This window comes from Oenanthe melanoleuca, chromosome 3 (assembly GCF_029582105.1).
Source record: "Oenanthe melanoleuca isolate GR-GAL-2019-014 chromosome 3, OMel1.0, whole genome shotgun sequence".
Lineage (NCBI taxonomy): Eukaryota > Metazoa > Chordata > Aves > Passeriformes > Muscicapidae > Oenanthe > Oenanthe melanoleuca.
In genome coordinates, this window is record NC_079336.1 from 80,186,860 (window position 1) to 80,213,579 (window position 26,720).

Here is a 26,720-nt window from a genome sequence, read left to right on the forward strand (position 1 = left end):
TAATTTCATCTTGGGCTTTTCAAGAAGAGCTTGCACTCAATAGAGAAATCCCAAAGGAGCAATGTAGGCAGCAATAAGGCAGACTTCTAAAAAGATACCACTTAATTTCTCACTCCTCCCTTGCACTATTGCTCCTCTTCCTCTTCTATTTAACTGAATATTAACTCTATCACTGAAATATGCTACCTCAAAGTTTCTCATTCTGTGGAGGTAGGAAATCTTATGCTTCAGCATCCCCCTGAGAGGGTGTTCAATCTCTGCAGGTTCATCACTCATTCCATCACACTAAAAGCAGTCCAAAGATGTTAGACAACTTGGTATTAACAAAATGCCACTAAAGATCAAAACATAAAAGATTTAAAAATAATAAATCTCAACTTGAGCCAGAGGATAAACATTCTATACAACAGTAACTGACACTGCACTTCTTATTCCCTACATGCCACAGAAACAAAGTGATCTTGGATTTGGCAATTGCTGAATACATGTATTTCTTCACTCTCTTATGCATCTTACATCCAATTAAAAATCTAGCAACTAACATTCATCAAATCTATTAACTATGCAGCATCCAAATCCTTCAAGCACTAAAAAAAAAAATCCACTCTGTGATTTTAGTTTGTTCCATAAACAAAAGCAGATTAGCCAATATTTTGTAGTTTTATTTTCTTCATTTTCAAAATGACAACACAGCTAAAGGAATTTTTTTAGATGACCTATAATAAAAAAAATAGCAAAGCACTCTACAAAACCTAAAGAAATTATTGGTGACATAGTTTATTACTTCACTCTGTATCATAACAGAAAATAAAAATTTCTGTACAGCTCACACATATAGCTATTGTGTCATAGAACAGCTTATACTGACATACTTTTGATGCAACAGAAAAATGACAAAGTTCTCCAAATTAATTATTTAACAAGTTGAACCTCATGCAAAGAGCTTTCACACTCTGTAAAAGTCTGTTCAAGCAAACTAAAACTATGCCCTCACTAGAACTGATAGTCCCCATTTCAGGCCTGCTATGTCCAAGCTTTTCCCTTATTCTGCACAGCAGTCATTCTGCACAAAAGAACAGGAAAACCTCTCCCAGAATTCAGTCTCAAGACTATTCTGGCTACACTAACTGTTTTTGAGGTCATCTATAAATCGAAGCAGATATACTGCCCACACTGTTAATGTAGTAAGCCTGTCCCTGGCATAATTCCAGCCTAGCCCAACTAGCACTCCCTTCTCAAGCACTACTTCAGCACTACTTCCACATGGATCAGAAGCTATTCCACCCAAGGGCAAGGAGGACAGTTAATACATCCAAAAGCTGAATGGAATTTGATAGGATGGACATGGCCAAAATGTAAAACTTTACAGGACTAAAGAATAGGCATTGGGACTATTTAGACCATTAATTTTTAGATACAACTATAGACTACTTGAAGCAGTTCCAAAGGTTGAAAACAGTAGTCACTAAAAACAAACATACTTTCTAGGCCAAATGATAAATTCCATAAGTTTGTTCAGCTCTCCTAAGCATTCTCCAGGCTTGTCTTGCACGGCCATGCTTCTGTGTTTTGCACATGACACTTGCTCCTAATCTTACCTTCCACATACATAGCTTACTTTGCCCTTTGCCTCATATCCTCAGTTTAAAAGGTTTTGTTTACTTTAAAAGCTTATCCTCCTACTCTCATCTTCTGCCCAGGCTCTTCTGAGACTCACAAGCTACACAGTTCTCAAGAATTTATGTAATCTCCCTATCAGGCTTACTGTACGTTTAAAGAAAGTCTGGAGAATGCCAGCTGCCTTTAAAGAGGATGAAATAGTTTTGCTTTTTTCATTTTAAGAGCTACAAAATTTGGATTAAGAAAAAAAAGAAGTGCAGCATTTGTTTCCCTTTAAATACAGTGATTATCAGGCTGTTTTTCTGATAGAAACTTCTGAGAATAAATCAGTGACATTGGCAGTTACTTTATTATGTTGCATTTATGTATCAATCCAATTATATTATCCAAATATACACAAAAAAACCTTACAAATAATCTTGACTACCTGCCATATATATGCCATTTAATTTACTGTAACAGTTCCAAATCTCATCTAGCACAAATATCCCATCATTTTCAAATCAACAAAACATTCCTTCTAATTCTGTTTAAACCGTTTGATCCATTTTATCCTAAAATAACACGGTATCTACAAGCTGTTGTATCATAGCAGACCATAGCATTCACCAAGCTGTCCAAATTTTTTTAAGTATCTTCTCAGTTCAGTTCAGGAAGACACTGCCAGAATAAAACCAGCCGATTCCAGTGAGGAATTAAGGCCTTTTCCACACCAAGAATGAAACTTTTACTACTTATTCTTCCCTCCCTTCTTCCTGCAGTATGACCCAGCTTTCAGTTTTACTGAGAGAAATTAATGATGAGCTCTTGCTGTCTTTATCATATCTGTCTACAGGTAAAACATGTTTAAGGAATTAAGTCATGTAGGGTGAACTAAAGACAAAAGAAAGGCACAAATGTGAGATAGCTTTAAACTTTACTACCTGGCACTACCTCAGCAGAGAATTAAGACCATAAAAAACACAGAAGAAAAAAGATTGATATAAGAAAATATAGAAACCCTACCAGAAACAGAAGAGAAAAGGGGAAGAGCAGTTCAGCAAAACTAAGACTCAGCCTGCTCCAGAGACTGATTAGATGAGCACTTTACTGATGACTGGACTGCAGAGAATCACTAGGGTACTGTGCTATGGGTGAAGAGCATATTCATGTTTAAACCAAGAGTTTATTTTCCTACTTAGTTACTGTGCATATGAACAAGAACTGTTCTTCAGTTTGTTCTTCACTAACAAACTAGATGTCATCCTGCTTTAAAGAATCATAGCTTAATAAGATACCTAAAGATACAAAAAATCTGATGACTTTTTGTATCTCCTATCACTGTAAAGTGAGGGAATAAAGCAAAGGAAGCTTCAAGCTTGATTCTTGGATCTCCTGTCTACATCTAATTCAGCTAATTGTTTTTCTTTCCATAAGAGGCTGGCAGACTTTCCCACACACTCTGGAGTCCCAACTTCCAGTTTAAGCTTATAACGTTAAGCAGAGCTCCAGATGTTTTCCCTTTTAAGAGGAAAGTGAGAGTCAGCATCAAAAATCCCTGTCTCAGTGCTAACCTTGAGCTCAGGGCAGAGGCAGACCAGCAGGAACCATTCCAACAAGGCCTTCTGAAGGAAGATGAAGCAGTGACAGCACAGCATATGGCAGCTGTGTGTTAGTCACTATGCCAAGAAACCAGCTGTCTTAACACCTGGTTTTTTGAACCAGAATAAGCCACTTACAATTCAGACCTTGCCTGGAAAATAATTTAAAGGATTAAGTAAGGAATTAACAGGTTTTTTTAACTATAAGGATCTCCAAAGCAATAGAGGAGGAATACGAGCATCAAGACATTGTTAATGTGCGAGTGAACTGCTGCATTTAACTTGCTCAACAGAAAATGGTGTAAAGAGGAAAGCAGAATCAAAAAGAAATGCATCTTCTAGCATGCCAGAGAATAAGCACTTGTTCCATTTGTTCTTTTGGAAATTGTTAGAAACTGCATTCTAGGAAATAGGCCACAAAAATTACTCCAGTGAGTATTCTTCATTAAAGATCTAATGTACAGTAACTGTGAATGAGAATTTTTCTAACACTGAAGTGTGGCCATAATTCTACAAAGAATAAAAATTTCAACATTATTTTTAAGGCTTGTCCCTCCAAGCTTTGTGAAAAGCACAAGTGTACTTCAGAATAGCTGGATAAGAAGACTCCATTTTTGTTCTCCACTTTGGTGTTTACTACTTTATTTTATACTCATTGTATCTTCCAGATCTAATAATTCTGAAGTAGAATGTTGAAAATATTTGCCTATAATTATGGAATAAATTCACTCCAAAGCACCACTACGAACACCTAAAACATCCTGCAAAGAAAATAAGTTACAAAAAAATCTACCTCTTCCCCTTGAGTGATGTTAATTTGTACATATATATCTTCTCTTGCAAGTTGTGCACCATTAAGATGAGACACATTAGTCTATTCCATCTTAGTGGAACTTTTGCTCACTCAGTGCAAGAGGACTTTAGCCAATTATCATGAAACTACTATATTAACTGGGCTAGATCTTACAGCTAACTAAGAACTGACTTATTAGTACATGACTTCCTTGACCCATAAATCAAGAATAATTACAAGGTCAATATAAAAATTCTCCTTAAAAGACTAGGAGGGTAGAAAAGCTCCATAGTAGTGTGAAGACATTTCTTCTAGCCAATGTCTGAAGCAGCAATGATGGATTCTGAAAGCCAGATGTCAGAAGGAACAAACTGTGGAAGGAAGCAAACAAAAAAAAAAAAAGATGTTCGCAGGACCCCAGAAACAACCCTTCTCCCCTTTAAAAAGACCACTACAAATAGGAAAAAACTGCAGAGATCACTAAAAAGCTCAGTTCCTTTCTATCAGCATGATTCTATGCACCTCACACAAAAGCACTCTCCATTCATTGTTTGTGACTCCACTGGTGACCTCTGTTTCCTTTGAAGTACTACAACTACTTCAAGTAATTTCCATGGTAACTGCACACAGTTTCTAATTTTAATAGCTAAACTAAATTCTTACCTGAGTAAAATAATACATATTTTAGCTCTTTATGCAGACATAATTCACAAGAAGCTAAAATGAACAAAGATATTCAAGTGCAGTTATGCCTGAAAAAGAAAAGAAGGTAATTTTCCAGTTTTACAGCTGCTTTCAGAATTCTGCCTGAAGGATTACACTCAGCAGTTACTCAGATGCAAAATATTACTTCTATTCCATAGATTTTGAACATGAACTATTAAATCTCTTAGATCAATAGCCATTCCTCCCACGTGCACTTAAGATATTGATATATTGACTATAAAATTTTCATACTGAAACATTTCCATTTTAGGTAAAGGATTAAAGAACAAATATATTCAACTTTTAAAATTGCGTCACAGCAGTTGCATACAATGTAAGCCATAAAGCTACATAATAAAGATTAGATTATGAATTTTACCAAAATGGCAATTTTAAACAATGTACCACTGAGCTTACCTTAAAATAAAATGGGATACTAGATGTTCTTCAGTGCCTAGATATATCTTTCCCTCCTGCAATTTTTTTTTCAAAGGTAGCTAGCTACTAAATAAATTTGGTCGTTTGTTTTTGAACAGCTCTAACACTGGTCATTCACAATACAAAAAGAGAAAAAGTGCCAAGTAAGTTCAGAGTAGATATACCTAGAAATCAGCTAATTAAAAAAAAAAAAAAAAAATTGAATCCTCCAAAAACTCAAGAGATTGCTCAGGAACAGTAATTTAAACAGGCTGTCCAGCAAAGTGGGCGTGTTATCAGCCCTGAAGTTACTTAAAAGATGTGTGGATGTGGATTTGGCAGAGCTGGGTTAACAGCTGGACGCCATCTAAGAGGTCTTTGTCAACCTAAATGATCCTGGGATTCTACTTCCTCTCACATGCTGCACCTTCCATAAAAAACATATCATAGAATCATCCCAAAACATACATCACATTTTTAACTGAGGTCCTGTATTTGCCAAAGTTAATACAAGAAATAGGCCAATCTGGGCAGACAGTTTACATTCCATGCATTGCTTTATGCAATTGTCCTTAGACTATGATTTGGAGGATTCCTCAGCAATAACTTTTGAAAGAAATCTGCACTAAATGAGTTTAGAGGACAGAATAAAATGTTCCATCAACTCCCCAGTTGCTAAATGCCTTTTTAATTTTAGACACAAAGTAATATTGTATCTAACATGCATCTTTTGAGAATTCCAACTTAGAAACTGTTCCTTAATTCAAGAAGCCCAAAAGTTTTGATAAAATGTTGCAGAAACAAAGTATTCTAAATAAGCTGCTGACCTCAAACATTATTATATTTACTTCCATACACCTATGGGATAAACCATTTAGGTGATAGATGTTATGGTGCCAACACACGTCCACATGCCAGAGGATGGTAAAGACCCCTGAGTTACCTGCCTAGAAATCAGGTGATGCACAGATGGTGCAGGCAAGGCATAAGTAACTACAAAGTTTCCATAATACAAAGAATAAAAAAGGATTACAGAGTCTGAAAATATAAATTTTCTAGTAGTGAACACTAGCTTCTGTTAAAAAGACGGATTGCACTCTCTTCTGTGCAAATTACCTGTGAGTACAGTGAACCCCTTTTACTTTACTATAATTCAATACTCATGAACATGTCTGACAACTGTTGATGATACAAGGAACATTTTCTTACTACTAATCTGCATTATGTCAATCCACACCAAGAGGATAAAATACATTTATGGTCTCTAGTTTCACCCAAGAGTGAACTATTTCAATTTCATTCATTTTCACTCCAAAGAAATAATATAGATTTGCTATATTGAAACAATTTGTTTCCCTTTCATTTACACACTTATCTATGAAGGCAAGATGAAATGTAACACAGGAAGTCATCTCTCTTTACAGCTGTTACATGTGTTTTATAATTTACTACAAGCTGAAATCATCAGCAATAATGTCTTCTAGCCCTTCATCCTATTTTGATCTACTGAAGTTTTAAAATCAGTTTTCATCTAAATATACATTAAATCATTCTCTTAAGAAAAAAAGGGGATGAAATAATATCTGAATGAGAAGTCTCTATGCATATATATATATATAGTGTTTCATACAGATCTAGTTTTCCTAGAAATTAAGTAAAAATCAAGAATTCTCTTGTAATAAAACAAAGCAAAAATAACCACAAATAAAACATTATCATTAGCAAAACTGAAAAAAAAAATTTATTGCCCTGCTATCAATATTACAACAAAAATAATAACAATCCTATAAAACCAAGTTCAATAGAAATTAGAAGAAAATCTTGCAGATAAAAAACTTAGTAATATGCAGTGAGGGAACACAACAGCTATATGAAAACACCCTAAGGCACAGTTAAGATTGATTGTATGCCTCAATACTACATACTCATAATTTACTCTTAAATTTTGCAAATGTCCAAGTACATGGCACTTAAACCCATAATTTCTAGTCTAAAAAGCTTGTCACACATTACTCTTTTCAGTTACTGCTTTCATAACTGAAGTTATTTTTAAACTCTGTTATCCAAATTTTGGTGGTATAAAAAGAGCAGGGGTGTAAGACCAGTTAATGGGAAAATGAATATGTAATATTAGATCACATGGAAAATTAGTATAAAATACTCCACTACAAATCCTACATGTCTGAAGAATCAAGTAACTTCAAAGTAAACTGCAAAACAACAGAAAAATATTTTAACTTCAGAATGTCTCACTAATTTTTAAGACTACAGTCCTAGTCACGAACTTAAAAAAAAAAAAAAAAAAAAAAAAAGGATTTTTTTTTCTCCCTCAAAATAGATATTGTATAACTTAAGAAAATTCCCTGATAGGCTTAGAGCAAAAAAATTTCTGAGAAAATAAACAAACCAACCCCCCAAAAAAAACCAAACCAACTAACCAACCAAGCAGAAAAGCCCATCTCCCTCCATTTGATTTTAGCTTCTGAAGTAGATAAGGGAATTAATCTCTGCAAACCATGCATTGAATTAAAAGGAATACTACCAAAACATACTTTTAAAACTGGAATTCCCATGTGACTCACACAGTTACTTACATAACTGTGTGAAAGCCAAAAAAGTTTTCATTTGCAAAGTACTGTCAATATCAACAACAGAAGTAATGAAATCTATAATTTTGTTTTTAAGTAGCCTGGGAGCTAAATAAGCCTAAGTTGTTGTTAGTGCAGTCTCCAAGTCTGCAGATCAAAGTAAACTTTTCTGGCTAGTCAAATGGCATACTGAAATACTACACAACATTGGGAAGGGTGCTGAGAAAAAAACCAGTGTTGCTTGTCACTGTTACAGCTTGCTGCACCCAAATCTCAAATGCTTACATACAGTTCTGGTCTCCATACCTCAAGGAGTACATACTAGAGTCACAGAAGGTACAGCCAACATCACCTAAAATCATAAAAGCAACTGATGGAATCAAAGAGTAATGGTTGAAGGGTCTACACCTGACATTCAGAAAGTCTTAGCAAGAGTCAAACAAGTGAATGCAGTGTTTTCATTCACCAGATGCCACAATACTGGAATTAGAAGAAACAAAATAGCAAAAGAATAGTCAAAATGAATAAAACTTTTTTTATGCAGTGGTTAATGAGCTTTTGGAAAGTGCTGCCACTACAACCTGCAAGAAGTTGATAGCACCCCAGTCAGAGAGGGACCTTGAATAAATGAACAGCCAAACTATCTATGAATATGTATTAGCAGGGTCAGAGAGAATGAGGATGGAACACAGGATGTTTGTGCTCACAGCCTCTCCCTGACCAGCACCTCCTGCTCTCGAGGTCAGAGACTGGACACATGGCGAGGTGCCCACTGACCTGACTCAACAGGGCACTTACACTGTTAATGAAAGTGCAGCTTGATTAGCCAACTTTGCAATTTGCCTTTAACAAGACAGGGTAATTAAATTGAACAGAATATAGATTTAGAAATCAATATTTAATACACCTTCCATCACAGCTGTTATTCCCCAATACAAATGAGGAAGACAATGGTATGAAGAAAAGTAATGAAACTACTACTTTATTGATCACTTAAGATGTTACTCGCAGTATCTAAAATTTCCAACATCTTTATTATATCTGCTGTAAAGTATATAAAAATTTGTCCCAATCTTACAAATGAAAAACAAACTTGAAAGTGTAAAAGCTCTTAAAGTTGCTTTGCGGTAAAAATCAAAACCCAAATGCAGAATCTGGTGTCTTAGAAAAAACATTTTTTCTTTATTTTAGGAGACATTACAAGTAATAACTGCTTCCAGTACAATAGCAGTCTAAAAACCATAAATCCCACCTGTTTTTCCTATCAATAACCCTACCACAAAAAAAACTATCTTAAAACATTTTTCACTTGCAGAGTTTTTCCCAAACATTGTATTTTTTCTGAGTAACAGATATTTCTTCCACTGTTTTCTTTCCTTTGTTCACTAATTTCTGTCAGTTGAAGAGACTTATACACATATTCATGGCTTATTTTCTACAAATTTGATTCTCTGTAGCACATTTGTTCAGTTTGATTCTTCATTTTCAACTGTTTGTATACTACTTTCATTCATATTAAAGAGTGAATATTCCTTTTAAAAACTATTTAAAGTTGCATGAAATGGAACCATAAGCCCCATCTCCCAATTGAAACTAAGATGAGAAAGAGCAAATACAAGCCAAGAATCTTAGCTTCAAGACGAGTTTCATGAGCTTCTTTTGAAGAGAAAAAGGACACTGAAGAGTAATTTACTTTAGGGCTTTTCTAATCATACACTTACCTTTCTGCTACACAGAAGATAACTTGAGGTTTGTGAACAAAGATTCAAATTTAATTACTGACAAATTTGCTTTACTGTAAAATTTTTATCATCCAAATTATTCCACAGCTAAGATTGGCCTAATGTTGGTTGACAGATGGCTTTATAAATGTAAGTCCACAGAAGTGCATTACTTGGTTCATGTAAACAATTTGAATATTTTTCATGTGCAGTTTTAAGTGTGGTACAGTGTTTCAGATACACATGGGCAAACCATGCCAATTATCTGCTAAGAAATGGGAATACAGAGAAATGCTTTACACAATGGCATCCAACAACTTCAACAGATGCCCATCATGGATCAACAAACTAAAATAAACCAGAACTCTTACAAATTTGCCAAAACATTATTTCCTTTTGGAAAAGCCTGTCTTTGTAAATATGTATGGCAAGTTTCCACAGTTAATTCTAGCCCTTGGAGCACAACAGAAAACACAGAAGAGAGTTTAGAGAATAGAAGTGCTCAAGATGCCTTTTAAACACATTCGTCTTATGCAACATTAACTAAAGTACAGCTTGCTGTAGATTTATCATCAACAATTTGATAATTCAGCATTTAGATGTATCTTTATGTACCACTGTCAAAATGAACAATTACTGATAATTTTCACCTACATCAGATCTCATTTATGAGGTGAAACACTGAAAACAGACCTCAAGACAATTTAGAGTTTAAGAGACTCAAAATGAATACCTCAAAATTCAGACTAAAGAAATTCTAACCATGCTACAAAAAACCTACTTATTATTATGTCAAACATGAGAAATATGTAATCTAGGTCTCTTAAAAAGTTAATTGCTTCTTCTAAACCATAAAGCAAAAAGAAAATAATAAATTATACTTTTTTTTTAATAATTCCTGTCCAACAAACTGGATTGGCAGGCTCTCCCTATTTCTCAGGTATTTCTATGCAAGGTATATTGACCCTCTACATACACTTTTTCAGACAAATACTCATTTTCAGATGATAAGTTGTCTGGCAGGCTGTCATCGACAGCTTAAATGCACACTAGGTTTTTTATTTTTCCTCAAATCTGAGTTGGGCTGTTTAGGTTAGGATAATTGAAATCGCTATGACAGACAGGAGAAGAAATCTGAGAAGAAAAAAGCTGCTTTGATAAAGTTCTTGATGAAAAATATTATTGATTATTCCTGTAGAGAAATGAGCTTTTGTATCACTAGAAGCACATTTGGAGCTGAATTTAGAAGTGTAAGCTTAAGATACAAAGTATACATAACCTGAAATGAAGAATAAGATCTTTTAAATCAATAAACACTCCAACCCAGATGAGGTAATAGCTTTCTTGATCCTGTGTAGATGATCTACATTGTTTGAAAAATCTCCAACTATTACCTTTTCTTAGGAACAGAAAAAACACCAGAATGAAAACCTACTGGAAGACAAAAAAGGATGTTTAAACACAGATAAACAGAAAACTAAGCAGCAGCTATTCACTAAAATGGAGACTACAGGAAACCGTTTCCTCCTATTTCACACTTAAAATGCAAAGTATTGGAACCATGCCAATAAAGACTTCTAAATATGATCACATCTTACAAGAAATAATGATGAACTCTACTCTGCACCCCCAAAACACAAAAAAACTCAAAAAGTGCCGGCAATGAAAATTGATTTTTGGAAATAATGTCAGTGAAAAGCCCCAAAGGTCTGGAGTAACATTTCAAAACTGCTTATATTACTTATTGCTATGCTTCTGTAACAAAAATCAAGATAATTTTTATTTATTTCTTGACATTATGTTATTAATGTTTTACTTATAGTATTAGATTCAGGAAAATATTTTAAAATTTCAGTTATCCAGAAATAAAGAAAAGCTAATTTGAATTATGCAACAAGATTGGAATGCCTTCCTAAACTCACAAACACCAGCATATCTGCAGTTAGAAGTAAAATATTTGCACAAAAGTCAATGCTTCCCAAAGAACAGTACAAACAAGGTAACTAATCAACATGTTGCCTGTGTAACTATTTGTAGTTCTCAGATGCAGACTAAGGTAAAGATGGTTTCAGTTACCCAAGTTTAATCATTCCAATTGCAAGAAGCCCTTTTATAAGGATACTAAGGACATACTGATGAAAAAATTTTCACATATTTTTCAGACTGATGGAAGGCCTTACCAAGCTCTCTCCAGCATCTCTTAGTTTATGTTTTCTAGATAGGTCAGTGATGCAGTAGGGCTTCCTTTTAAGTTAAAACAATATTCAAAAACCTCTTTTGCATGTCCCCACGCTTTTTCTGAACACCACCATTCCCTACCAGGAAAGGGGAAACAACGGATAAAAAACACTCCCACTGCTAAATTAGATCTGCAGACACTGCTTTCCCCTCAATTTATTTCAAGTATGTGGGACAATGCTTCAACTGCATTTTCCTTCAAGAGTTGTCTCCTCACTTGTTTCAACACCTTCTTAAATCAAACCACATTTGGAATGTCTTTTGGCAAGTCGCTATCCACTAAGATTCCACCATCAGGAAAACTGTAAAATGGCTATCCATAACAGATAATGCCAGAGACCTGCTGGTAAGGCTGAAAGTGAGACATTGCTGCTTAATCAGTAGCAAATTTCAATGACTCTCCCAGAGACAAAGAAAAATAAAATTACTGCAGCACCACCAGTAGAAAGCATAGTTATCCGAGGCTGCCTGATTAAGACCAGAATTAAAGAAAAATATTTTTTCTAGCCTACACTTGAAAATCACATCTCCTCATATATCATTACATGCAAAATAATTATGCACAACTACCAGCATTTCTGAGTTTAGAACTGCCTTAGTTATGAAAAATTTACTCTTCTTGCATTTTTTCAATGTTCAGGAGACACGTCTACAATTTAATTTGTCTTCACTCAGGCGGAGGATTACAAATGGTGTAATCATTAGTAGCAAAAACTGTTGAAGCGCTAAACAAAAAATCCACCCAGTATCATCAATGCTTAATAAAAGGAAAGGCTATTTTCTCTGCACCAATAAATACATTTAAAATACAAATACACCTTCTAAAGTAAAAATAATTCTAATGCAAACTTTCTATAGCAGCCAAGTGCTTTAAGGGAAACACACATCCCTTCTATTACTATTAATTCAACACACTAGTATTAGAAAATCTCAAGATTTTTCATGTTAAAGCAGATTTAAAATAAAAGGAAAAAGAATATGCTTAAATAATTTCCCACATTTACAGCATAATTCTGCAGGCATCTATCAGTTCTCTTAATAGAAACATATTTCAGAACCAAATGTATATGCAGTAATAATTAATATTTCCTTTTGATAAATCACATTATTATAATCACAAAAAGAGCTAAGACAATAATAACAAATATAGACAAAACCTGATATCTTTACCCTTGTTGGTATTACTGTCAAAATAGCATTGATTTCAGACTATAAGTTGGTCTGGTCAGGGAAACACTTCCCCAATCAAAACACAGAATCATCCACTGTCAGACTAAAGACGAAAAATGAATTGAAGGTTTCCTTCTGATTTTATGTACTAACTCTATAGCATAAACAGTAAACCAGAATGATTTCGAAAATTTAGGAAGTTTAATACACAAAAAAGGCACTCAATAGGAATAACACTTTCATCAAAGGAGTGTAAACAGAAAGAAATTAAGCCCTTTAAACCTTTATTGGAGTGACACCTTGTGGCTACATTTGCCTTACTATAAAACCGCAAAATTTTTCACCTTCTTGTTCTTTTAATTCAGTTCTTCAAATATTGTGGTTGAGGATGAAGTAAAAAGATGAAGTCACAAAATAAAAAGGAAAGGATGAAAAAACGAGAATGATAAAACAGAAAATAGCATTACCTGCTCAAAAACCTTTAGTGGTTTTAACATTAACTTCTACAAGAGGAAGATGTAGTAACTGTGAACCTGACATTTGTTCTTAACTTCAACAGGAAGATGATTACATGAATATTTTCTATGTCCTGTCTTCCCTCTAAAGAGTTTTCAGTTCTACATGAAAGTGTAAACAAAGAAAACAGGATCAGATGAAATTCTAAAAAAATGCACTACCATATCAGGAAAAAAACCAGAGGAAAATCTAACCTGTAATCACACTCTCTTACTTGCTTTTTCTGCTTAGTATATGACTGTTCAATTTTCAAAGATGGTAGAATAAATATTCTAAAAGCATTTAAAGCAAAAATTAAAAGTCTAAAACAATTATGTCAATAAATCCCTCGTATGTTATACTTCACACTTTCTTTTACTAAAACCCCTTTAAATACAGTAACGCTCTCTTACTTGTTATACTGAGCTTTGACACTGAACAAGTAATCTTTGTACAAATTATCTTGTTTATCTAAATTAGGAATTATATTCTACAAATAAATTATCTGTTGTGCATGAGTAAGCACAAACAATCTTCTCCTCTTCTTTTCATTCTAGAATTTCAGTCTTTGGTTACTACCCTTCCATTTGTTTCACCTATTAATCTAACAGAGGTTATGGTTGGCATAAGTTACTCTGAACCTATTAAGACAGACCAGAGCACATAAGCAACAGGAAGAAGCGAAGAGTGTAAATAATCTTATCACATTACTTGACTTTCCCTAATCAGTTTGAATGGTTTGATACGTGCTTTGCCAAGTACAAATTATCTTTCATGGGAATGCCCCTATCTCCAACACTACAGTGAACATTCCAAACCACTCCATATATCAAAAAGATCAAATTATGATGGAGACTATGACACACATGACAAATGACTCATTTAGGAGGCTGAATTGGTCTTAATTCACTGCAGTATAAATGAATGTCAAATGAATGTTAAATAAAATAAGTTATTTTATTTAACAACTAATGGTGAGAAGGTTGCATTTTTTCATCCTTGTGTGAAAAAGGCATTGATTGCAGAATTGAACATGGATAGATTTGCTTAAGAGGCAAGCTACAGGTTTTCAAAAAGACAAAACCCTCAACCTGTATACATGCAAATAAAAGACACACTCCATCAATTTTTAAGCCCATGGAAATGTTTGAATAGCTTCTTAAAACTTAGATGAACATATCAGTTCAGACATTGACAGCTCTCACCTTTTACAACTAATATTTATGTGAAAGGTAACTCAAAAAGGCAACTAACCTTGCCTAATAATGCAGAACTCATATCCTATTCATAATTATGTTTGAACAATTGCTCTAGTGTATCAGACAACTGGCTGTCCTTCAACAATCTGTACAGAATCTGGCATGTTCTACTCCCTCACTTTGGAAAAAGTCATACAAATAAAAAAAACCCCAGCCAATAATACTACTCTTCAATTCTTTGTTGCACCTCAAAATGACATCTTACACAGTGACCCCAAAGCACTTTGAGCTAAAATAATTAAAAAAAAAAAAACAACCCCAAACCACCACCTATCTGAAGCCTTTCCTGGTACGGCATTCAGTCCATGATTATCTACTAAAAATGCATTCAAATAGTAAGACAAAAAGAATAAAAATCTGAAACTAATGGCAAGAAGACAGAACATAACATGATGCTTCCATTCCTCTGTACTGTTGTCCATTAGCAAGAAAATTTTGGCACTGGGACTTGTGACACTGAAACAAGACTATACAACAGAAGCAGCATTGAGCAAAACTGAGCATATAAAATGCTTGAAACATATACATCCCTTGATAAGCATGTACAATGTGCCTTTTTAAACAGAATATCAAATATTAAAAGAATATATTCTGACAATCTCATATTAGTTCACATTTTAAATCTGTGCTCACAAGACTAGAGAACACCTCTTCTTTTGGTGACAAGAAAACATTACGTATAACAGGATTTCTGTTTTGTATATGTTAGTATACTAGAAATAATTTAACTCATTTAAGTAAACAGAACGACTTTAAATACATTATCACAAAACACTGAAATTGGAGATAAAACAAAAGTTTAGTAGTCCTTGCTTACTTCTTTCTGAACAGAATATTGATTAAAAGACAGAGAAATAAGTTTCTAATACTAATATCTACGTGCACATAGCCTCATCTGCTCAAAGCCTCTCTCCTGGGGGGAATTTGATGAAAATTCTTGATCAAACAAGAGTCAACCTTCAAGTAATACCTAACTATTTACATTAATATAATGAAATAAAAAGTTCTTAATGTGGAACTCCTCAAAAATTTGTCAGCAATTTTACATCTCTAATTACATTTTAAATAGCCTCTTCTTCCTACGGACACGGGGAAAATACAGTAAAAGAACAGTAAATTTATAGCCATTTTTTACTAGAAAATGCTAGTCAAATGCTACATTCATAGTATAATTTAGGCTTCAATTCACTGATGTAAATAAAGATTACAGAACAATCTTATTTAAACTATCCTTTTTTATTATGGTGACTCAGCTGAAAACTCATATTTGCCTTGAGGTTACTGCTCCTTAACAAGAAGTGCTCACAAACTTACATTGCTACATCACTTTCTCTTTAGCTCTTCCAATAAGATGCACCTCCAAGAAATTCCCTACCATTTTGTGGATATGATAATGAGGAACAGAGATTTATAGAAAAGAACAGGATTTCTTTGGGAAAAAGAAAGCACTTCTCTCCATGGGGATTCCAAGAGCTGCTGTGGCAATTAAAGTTTACGTCTACAGAACAATTATTACAATACATGCCATTTCCTCTCAGGGTCTATGACCCAAAACCAAATGATGACAGCATCTTTGCCATCTACAGGTTGTATCCTCCCTATCAATGAGCTCAATTCAGTTTTTGAATAAGACTGCTTCAATGTGATCATAAATTTCTTAGAGAATTCCCAACACCTACAGTTAAAAAAAACATCATCACTTTAATAACAATTAAACCCATCTAGTAATTTTCACAGAATGGCAGAATCTCAGAATATGCTGATCCACAAGGATCATCCAAGTCCCTGTCTTGGCCCTGCACAGCACCATCCCCAAGAGTGACATCATGTGCCTGAGAGCAATGTCCAAATGCTTCTTGAACTCTGTCAGGCTGGTGCTGTGATCACTTCCCTGGGGAGTCTGTTCCTTGGCCAACCACTCTCTGGGTGAAGAACCTTTCCCTGATATCCAAACTAAACCTCCCCTGCCACAACTTCAGGCCATTCCCTCAGGTCCTGTCACTGTCACACCAGAGCAGAGATCAGTGCCTGCCCCTCCTCTTCCCCTCACAAGGAAGGTGTAGCTGCAATAAGATCTCCTCTCAGTCTCCTCTTCTCCAGGCTGAACAGACCAAGTGACCTTGGCTGCTCCTCATACAGCTACCCCTCAAGGCCCTTCACCATCCTCACTGCCCTCCTTTGGATGTTCTCTAATAGTTTAATATCCTTCTTATATTGTGGCACTGAAAACTACATCGGAGGCATTCCACAAAGCTCCTTAGTCCTAACTTTCCCCTTCCTCCCTTTCACAACTATTTAAAACAGCATAACAGTAGAAAATATATAATACACAAAAATACATTTTCAAGTTCTATAGTAAGTATATAAGTCCATTATAAACGTTTAGGCAGTCAAGGAATGATGTTTACTACTGAGTGAAAAAACTCCTGCATCAGCTGCAAAAAAAATGGATATGACTCAACGACAACAAGAAAAAAAAAAAAAAGGAAATACGCAGCTATGGAAAAAGCAGTTTTCAAACCAGATGCCTGCATTGTATCAACTATATTAATATTAGAAAAGAATAAGATAAACTATTACAAAACTATATAAACCAAGATAAGCTATTCTTTAGCATAGCTGATAAAAGTTGAGATATAATACATTTTCAGAAATACATAATGAAGTAGCAAAATCCAGCAACTGATTCTGGTGCCTACATTCTTTAATGTCAGACACTGTTCCTTACAGTGATGAACCTACCTGCAGACACGGGCAGGGAAATACAGGTTCTGCCAGGACCGACAGAGGTATTTCGAGTGATCTATAACCCGAATCCAGTCCAGCTCATCCATGGACACCTCAATGTAGTAGGAATAGGACCTATGGATTGTCAAAAAACACTGCTTAGAATACAAGGTAACAAATTTTAGGTATTAAATTTTACACTGTCTTCTGGATTTTCAGTTGTGTTGAAAACTGTCTGGTCTTACCTAGATCCCTATTTTGTAACTAGCTTTGAAAATAAACTCTCACAGTCAAGATGTATTTCAAAAAGTTTTAAAACATCCACACTCACAATCTACAGTCATTAGATGAGACTACTATGCCTCAAAAAATGAAATGGAGACTTTTGACTCTGTCATAAAAGTTATCATTTGTATTCACTCCTTTTGGAATAAAACTAAACTACCAGTGATACAGTACTATTTCTACAGCCAAATCAGTAAAGAAAAAATGAAAAACAATTACTAGATCAAAAATGCAAATTCAAACTCCTCACTTGAAAAAAGCAAATTTACTTTATAACCATTTTCACTGATCTTCTTCACTTCTGACCCTTTCAGTTATTTATGATACATCATTGAGCCTGTCATTACTTCCTTACACACTCAAAAATTACCTCATGGAAAATAAAAAAACCACTGGTTTCTGTGTCTTCCTCTTGCTTCTTAATCTGTGTCTTCCTCTTACTTATCAGTTATATTTACCTTATAGTTGAAAGCAAACCCAAACTAAAAGTTATAAGTCGCAGCTAATTCCCTATTATATCCACGAATGTAACACTTAGAATAAAGTAGAAATTTCACTTCTGGAACTGCAAGTCACTGAATATATGTTTCAGAGTATTTTCTTTCTCCTAAAACACTAGTGTGACACATTCACAGGCATTTCAACAGCACCATGTCAGCACTTAGCTTCCTTTCACACTGATTTCTAAAGAGGAGTTGCTCCTAAAGAATTCTACACAAGCATTTCTTATTAAACATTAATGCCATTGCTAATGCTTCCAATTTTCCTGAGGACTTAAAAGAGTAGTACTTAAACAATACTGTTTTAAAATCCTTAAAATGTTAGATAGTTGTTAATACCTTGGAAAAGTAAGACTGAGTCTTTAAATGTCAATTGCACAACCAGCTTTCCCATTCACACCTATCAGATGTGTAATATTCACAACCCACATTACTACAATACATTTTAGCAACATTACTATTACCAACATATGTGTACTTGATCAAACTAGGCCCCAAAGTTTTAGTTTGAGCAGTTTGCATACAAAAGTTACTGACAGTCCCCTGTGCCTTGAGAATTTAGAGGTTCTCACATCATCATTGTTAACTAACATGTATTTGTAACCAATACACAACATGCTACTTTTTGGTTTCTGAAGATACCAAACAAAGAAATATTACCTCAAAAATGCAGTTCCATTATCATACACAATGGTATGCCTTTAATTTTTTTTTAAGGCTGGATAGCATCTTATTTGAAGAGGCAGTTTGGATGGATATTCCCCATAGCACTTTTACAGGTAAGATTCAAGCTGTTAACACCTCTGAACTAGAGGTGTAAAACACCTGTTAGTTTCCATCTGGTTCTGTTAAGAATATCCAATAGACCAGAGCTTCACACAGACAGTTGAAATGAACAGAGTAGTTTAAAAAATAGTTCAATAAGACGCAATCATGCTGTTCAGATCTGTACATGTCTGTATAGGTGTTAAAACACCCCTTTATAAGACATTATTCATGTATCCCATGAGAAAGATGCAGTTTAGTGACCAGCAATTGTTACACAAATACTGTAGAAAGGAAAAGATCTCTACAAAAAGCAAGGACAATCTCAGAGCAAATTCCTTAAGATCTTGGCTGGCAAATTTCTGCACACCTCTCTGGCCAAACTCTTCCAAAGATCAAGTACAAGGGAAAAAAGCTTGACAATTCATAGAACAGAGAATCACTGAATATTCTGAATTAGAAGAGAACCCCTAAGATGATCAAAGCCCAACTCCTGGCCTTCCACAGGACAGACAGTGCTAATTCCACTACTATAGCTGTTGGGAAGCAAAAGAAAGCCCAATAGCAAACTTTCCACAGAAATCAGGATGATTTAAAAAAAAAACAAAACTCAGCATGACACAGAAATTAGATCTTAAACTGAGCCCTCTGTATTTCACAAAGACAAAAATCTCTAGAGATCCACCCTGTCAGATATTCTGTCAGCAGTAACAGTTTGTTCTACAAATTTCAGATGAAGCACACAGGACACCAATCAACAGATAACTTTGTAAGAAATTGTCCCAAGAAGAATATTTTTGACCTGAGTTTCACCAGCTGCTAATTTATGCCCTGCAGATAAGGAGCATTTTACCAGTTATATGAGTTCTCTAAAATTGCTAGAGAACTCATTATTAATGTATCTCTAATACTGTTTCAGATTTTATAAAGTTGGTTAATAATTGGTTCATAAATTTGGTTGATCTTCTGGCATAATTAGTATAATATTATATCAAGAAGTTGCTTATACCTTCAGAGATCCACTTTTTGATCTTTACAAAAGAAATAGAAGTGAAAACAAATTTCAGTTGAACTGAAGTAGGAGAACTTCCTTGAAACAGTTAAATAGCTATAATTAATAAAATTAGTTTTGAATTATTAGTAACTAACTCATATTTAAAAATTGATTTAAATTTACAAAAAAACCCACCCTAACTAAAACTTTCAAATACACCCTGTTCTAGAATAACATTGCTTAGTGAAAGAAGCAAAATGCAATTGTTCTGCAACACTAAACAGTTAGTCTGGAAATAAAATAAAATTAATCTTTTCCCAGAAAGATAATAGGGTACATAATAAATGTATAGGTAGCTTGTTTTATTGTTTTTAACAGCTTATGATTATCTGCTGAGCTGTCTACTAAACTGTAAGATCTTTGTCATTGCAAGTTACAAAATTAACATATTAAATTTGTCAGATAAAAAGAACCTTGCAATTTTTCTACTTCAGCAGCCTCTCAATTGTTCAAATGAGCCTAATTTGAATTTTCATACATTCCATAATAATCTAAAGAAGCTCAGTAACAACTAGCTATGGCATCTATGACAATTCATATTTCAGCAATCTAACCATGAAGTGGCTTCTAATAGCTACTGTAGTCAGTTGGTAACTCACATTCTAAATAAATTTTATTACTTCTAAATTACAGAATCACAGAATCATTTAGGCTGGAAAAGACCTCCAAGATCAAGTCAATCTTAGTGTCAAAGTGTTTAATTTCTTAACAGTTACAATATATTTTAAAAATTGCAACAAAAGAATATTTTAATGTTTGAAATACAAATATGTAAAAAATATTTAAGTACTTTAAGGTAGTTTAACATCTCTAAATATGATCTGGTGTGTAAGTAACCAAAATTACATTTAAACATCAGGTTGTTTTCAAATAAACCTTGAAATTGTCATCTCTAACACTATTATGCTGTTCCCATAAAATATTCAATTTATAGTTTGCACTGCTACATTATCTCCAGTACAAAATGCATTACTTTCCCTTTCTGTGTCACCTTGGCACCTACCGACTGTCTCTGTCCCACAGGAGAATTCGTATGTGGTTGATTATTGAGGGCTGGCCCAGTTTAATCTCAATCCCGGACCGGCAGTCGTCGTTGATCGGGTGGCGAGAGAATCCATGATCCAGGTCGTAGTTCTGAGTATCTCCATCCAACAGAGCAGACTTCAGCTCCCCTTTTACAACTTGTGCCCCATACTTCATTGTTGCTATATTCTCCCCTGGTACTAAGAGAAAAAGTAAATAATTGCTTAAATTTTACATTCTCATACTGCAAATTAGATGTCTTGACTATTAACTCTATTAGGTCAAACCAAAGATTTATTGTTAGTATCTTTTCTTGGCTACAAATGCATGCTCTAGGGAAAGAAAAAAAAAAAAAAAAAAAAAAGGAAAAAGAAAAGAAGATAAAAAAGAGGCATTAAAAAATTTAACTTCTTCAATTTTATTTAGTATCTCCTACAAGTTTTATAGTAATAAAGCTGTGATAATTTACTATTATGCAGCAGCTATATTCTCAGTCCCCTTCATGATTTTACAGAATTCTGTTGCACCTCTCAACTGTTGTTTGCTTTTTGTTTGGGTTCTATTACAGTTTCTGTTCCCCTAAATGGAAGAAACTTTAATGTACAAGATGTTTATGCACATCTTGTTCAAGATGTATCCGAAATTTGCAGAGTGGTGTATACATCAATAAAACCATATATCCTCCTTTGACAGCTATACAAGCTTGCAGTACCCTGCAAAGCTAAATGAACTCAAGTGAAATGGGAAAATTCTGGCTACTTGGGCTTTGAACTTAGACAGAAAAGCAAATTTTTATGCCACCGTTTTAAAGTAATAAGCTTGTGTCCTAGGAACAGCTTCCTTCAAGATAGCTGGGAAAAATGACCCCTAACTTCAACCACATATAGAACAATACTCCGTAAACTAGCCTCTTCAAAAGACATTTTTAACAACCTTGTTTGAGGACAGATCCTAGAAAATATGATCTGAAAACTAAATGATGAAAAGCTACTCCAAACTTTTCAGGCAGGTAGGCAACAGAAGTATGAATTTTAACAGGGCATTAAAAATTTCACATCTAAAGAACAGAATTTGAAGTCATAAGTGGTTGTCAGCATTTCCACAAATAGAAAGTTTCAAGATCCTGAATGAGTACTAAAACAACAAAGAAATTCCACTCTCCAAAAAGCTGTAATTAGGAGAATTTTATTGTGGAGATAAATATCCAAGAAAAGAAGCCAGAAAAGACCATTTGACTTATTCAAATTAATCTACTGCAGTGTCAACAGAATGTCTCGCATGACAAGAACCTTGCAATATCCTAATATTAAACTCAGATGTTTAAATATTAATAACTATGACTTCTAAGGGAGAACAAAGTGAATATGCAATTCTAAGACAGCAGTCATTTTTAGGGCTCATCATGCGTGACTGAGAATACAGTGCAGACTCCTGAAGAACATTTAACTTTTTTCTTTTCTCTGGGTCAAATTCACACATTAAATGGCTAACTCTCCTTTTAAAGCCTGAGGGTTAGATACTCCTGTTGAATTAACAGAGAACACAGAAAAAATGTCAAACACAAGGCTTCTTACACTTTTTAGGCTTCCATTAAAACGACTTCAGAGACCTGTTTAAACTATTTACATAAGCATGTAAATAGTAAGAGAAAAGTCCTAAGTAGTGGAGAAATATGAAAATGTTTATGAAGTAGAAAACAAGTCACTATCAACATAAAACCATTTAAATATAATATCTCATAGCCAATCCATTTTTATTTTCAATGATTTTGTAAAATTTCTTCTATTAAATTAGCACTTCCTCCAGGAAAAAGGTTTTACATTCATGTTTCAACAATATCTTAGACACAAAGCAAGAAAATAAGTGACTAATACCGAGAAATAAAAACGGCATGAATAGTTACATAACAAGATGTTTCCTACTGCAAACCTTTTATAACACACAGTAGTAGATGAAAACTCAAAGCACAAATTAACCATATCCTCCAGACAACCAGTCACTAAATGAGAAGGAAGCAAACAAAAAACCTGATGCTTACTTAACATGCCCCTGTAGTTGAGGTCCATGTCCCGACTCTCAGAACGAATCTTAATGGCATCTAGGATGGCATCAGGTGACAACAATCCAGAAGGTCTTACAACATTCAGCAGTTCTGTTAGACTCATTAGTGGCAAACGTACTGCTTGCATGATTTCAGCGTGGTTTTCCTTAGGATTATGCTTACACCAGTTCATCAAAGCTTGGAAAATGTCCTTTTCAGGAGCTGCAAATGAGTCTCTCAGTACAATACTTAGAAGAGCAGCCTGGAAAAGAGAAATAAGAACAAAAAAATATACCCCCTAAATAAACAGAAATTAAACTGAATTTTATTTTTTTAATCAAGGGAAATTCAAATAAGGCAAAAATTAATGGCTAGTTTACCTTGTAGCTATCAAAAATAATTTCTAAAGGGGTGACTTCCTGAAATTCTAGTTTGTGTTAGTTATGCAAGAATTACAGAATCCATTACCAAAATAATAGGAAATATTACAAAATCACTAGAAGAAGAAATTGAAATGCAGAAAACTAATCAAATCAATATAATACCATTCGGTAGTTCAAATTTACTCTGGAATATTACAAGAGATTTGGGGACTTGGCAGTATAGTTCAAAACATTCATTTAAACTTAAGTTGCTATAAGAGCAATTATGAGGGGAAAAAAGCACTGCTTGGAATCCCTTTTTAAAACCATTTCTAACTACATGGGATTTCTGTCCTGTCACAATCTTTTTCTCTGTCTTTTGGTGCCAACAAAGCATCACCAGGTAAAAATTCCAGTGGCTCTTACTCACGTAGAAAACCCACTGGCTGCAAAAAGAGAACAAAAATAATCAAATAGCTTTTTGATTTTCATTTAGCTAGAAAAAGAAAAGATCTCTCATATAAACCAGGACTGTCTATGCCAAAGACCTCAAAGTGTGCACTTCCTGATCAATGATGTTTGTTCATTTCTTTATTGATAATATGCTCTCAGAGCTCAGATTTAACAAACTGCACATAACAAAGTACAGAGAGAGAAAAAAACAATCTTTTTTCCTTATATGATGACAAGCTTACAGCAGGTTCATATACTCATTCAAGGAATAGACCCTTCACATCTTTTCCCCTAAGAAAAAGTACTTTAAAAACCCCCAATTAAAGCATAATTCATTCAAGGTTCTCTGATGCTTCATGTGAACACCACTTGAAAGCACTCTCTCACTATTATGTCCAGCCCAAAGACCCCTTCAGAGTAAGTGCAAAATTTCAACTTCATAGAACAGCCTATAGAACAAATATTTATGCATCTAACAAAAAACACACAAAAACCCCAAACCACCCCACCACATCACCATATTCTGCAAGTTCAGAACATGATGACAATGAGCAATATAAATCACAGTAATCTCCAGAATGATTTAGTTTACCCAGCAGAAAATCACCCATCACTGAATCACTGATGAAACCCATATCAAGGAATTAATAGAACAAAGTATGTCCTGTCATATTCAAGTCTATATTTGACTTCTCCTCTGAAGCATTCAGAAGCCAAATTGTATTATACCAGGAACAGATAAAATAAGACAGATTAAAATTAGATTGCCTGCTGCTATCTTTTAGAGCACTCCATTAGATATACTATATTTAGCTATATTGACCAGTCAATACCTAAAAAGTTCAGAACAGATTTTCAATTCAGCTTGTCTTGAATATTTCCAACCACCACATTTCACAAGTATAAAATAACCATGAGCTAACACAAGTTTGTAATTGGTGCCCCCATTAGTATTTCATCACAAAATTCGATTACCATTAAAATTAATAGTCCTGGGGAAAAAATGTGCAAACAAAAGATATACCTTAGAAAGCGACAGGAAGCCTTCACTGGAGAGCACCTCTTGGGCATTTCTATCCATGAACATACAGCACATAAAAGTTAATTTGGGAAGAGAATAAAGACTGGCAACATCAAAAGTCATACAGACATTCTGAATATTAAGTATTGTGCAAAGATACTCAGATGTGGAATCCTCCAGTTCTGGGAATCCATATTTATGTGCTAGGCTTAGGAAGTCAAGAAGAACCTCTTCTTTCTCATCTCGTAGCGTAGCACGACCAGTGTAAATATATTTCAACAGCATGGTAAATGCTTCTGCAGTGGTGTCCTGAAGAGGAATTTCTGCTTCAGGCTGAGATTCTCTCATTCCTCCATACAATAATGCTCTGTAAGGAAGAGAGTTTAGTTTAGTTTAGTTAGTAGCTTATCCCTCCGACAAAATATTAAATGTAGTTCTATCGAAAAATCCCAAGCTCTTAAGAAAAAAGTTGGATTAGTAGTACTCCTAGTTTTAAAATATTCTAGTCTGTGTCAGCCAAAACTCTTCTCAATTCCAATTCATCAAAATGAAACCTGCTATCTGAGTATATTCCATAGAAACACACCATTTATACTCTGAGAAATCAAAACAACTTTGCAGTGGTACTTTCCTGTTCTCAAGTTCTCTTTTCCTTGAATTTGTGAAACTACATTCAAAATCCAATTTAATGAAGGTCAAAAGAATAACATTGTGACATGGTATTTATCTTTTTCTATTTGAACACAATGATTTGATGTGCTGGGAAACATTCCCACAGAAAAGGTCACACTCAATGGACAGATGATTACACCCTGAAAAGTTCATGGAGAAACAATGTTTATCTCATCTACATAAACATTTCCTGTGAGCCTGACAAAAAGTGGTCCTTCACCTGAAATAATGGCATCTAGCAGCCAGGATGACTCTGTGCGCTGGAAAACGCTTCTTTTCCACAATAAAGGTAACGTCACTGTATTCCTCCCCGTTCATTAGAGCACCAATGTGCTCTGACAGGATGTGAACGTGGTCGATCTCCCCCACAGCCGTGTACGGACGAAGTGGGTGGCTGTTACTCATCTTGGAGGGATGGTGATACTGGTAGCCTAAAGGACAAAGAAAACAAGCAGTGTTATACAGGGTGAAGATATTATGAATAGTACAACTGCAATAACAAAAAAGTGTCTAAGTAATCATATGATTAAAAGAAAAATTAAACCAAGAGGTTTTCTATAAAAGTTCATTTTCAACCAGACTCAACACAGCTGGCACCAACAATTCTAGCTAAGTATTTCAGAGAATTATCACCTTGTTATTTAGTCAACCTATTTACCTAAAAGAAAAAGTTTCAAACAAAGGGAATGAAAAACTAAACTATTTTACATCATGTTACCATTAGAAAGCAATTTTATCTGAACTAAAATGCACACACACAAAATAGAAATAAGCAAGGTGACCAAACAAGTTTAGTCTTAACTCTCCAGTCTGTACTAGAATCAGTGAAAAGTAAAACTTTTTTTTTGCAGGTTTCTACTCAACTTTTCAGAAAAAGGGAGAAAATAAACAATCAGGATAACTTTTAATAAGTAACAAAGTCTGTCAGAGAGAAAAGCTTTACAATGTACAATTCAATTTTCTTATTCTTTACATTCAGTTTTCTTGATGACTTCTTGTTCCCCAGCATATATACGTATACACACACACAAAAACAAACCCCCTAATACCTCTCAGTCATACAATTAGTAGATTGCCCACCAAAGTACAATATAGATAAATGCATTAGTCATATCTTCTGTGGAATTCTTTTGTTTCTTCTTCATTCACAACAGGTTTTAGCTTTTTACGGTTTTGGTTTATTTTAGTAAGAGACTTTCTGTAGTCTCAATGGCAAGAGCATCCAAAAGTG

The 26,720-nt window shown here is 34.4% G+C and overlaps 1 protein-coding gene across 2 annotated transcripts in view; it reads right to left on the minus strand.

The window, feature by feature from the left end:
• Positions 1 to 26,720, minus strand: part of BTBD9 (BTB domain containing 9) — a 111,987-nt gene that overhangs the window by 79,320 nt on the left and 5,947 nt on the right. For both annotated transcript variants that reach the window (XM_056487081.1, XM_056487080.1), the window contains exons 3-7: positions 25,710 to 25,920; positions 24,821 to 25,184; positions 22,979 to 23,243; positions 20,921 to 21,140; positions 17,329 to 17,448 (exon numbers count right to left, since the gene is read on the minus strand). In XM_056487081.1, the coding sequence (XP_056343056.1) occupies positions 17,329 to 17,448; positions 20,921 to 21,140; positions 22,979 to 23,243; positions 24,821 to 25,184; positions 25,710 to 25,920 (1,180 nt within the window). The remainder of the gene's footprint in view (positions 1 to 17,328; positions 17,449 to 20,920; positions 21,141 to 22,978; positions 23,244 to 24,820; positions 25,185 to 25,709; positions 25,921 to 26,720) is intronic.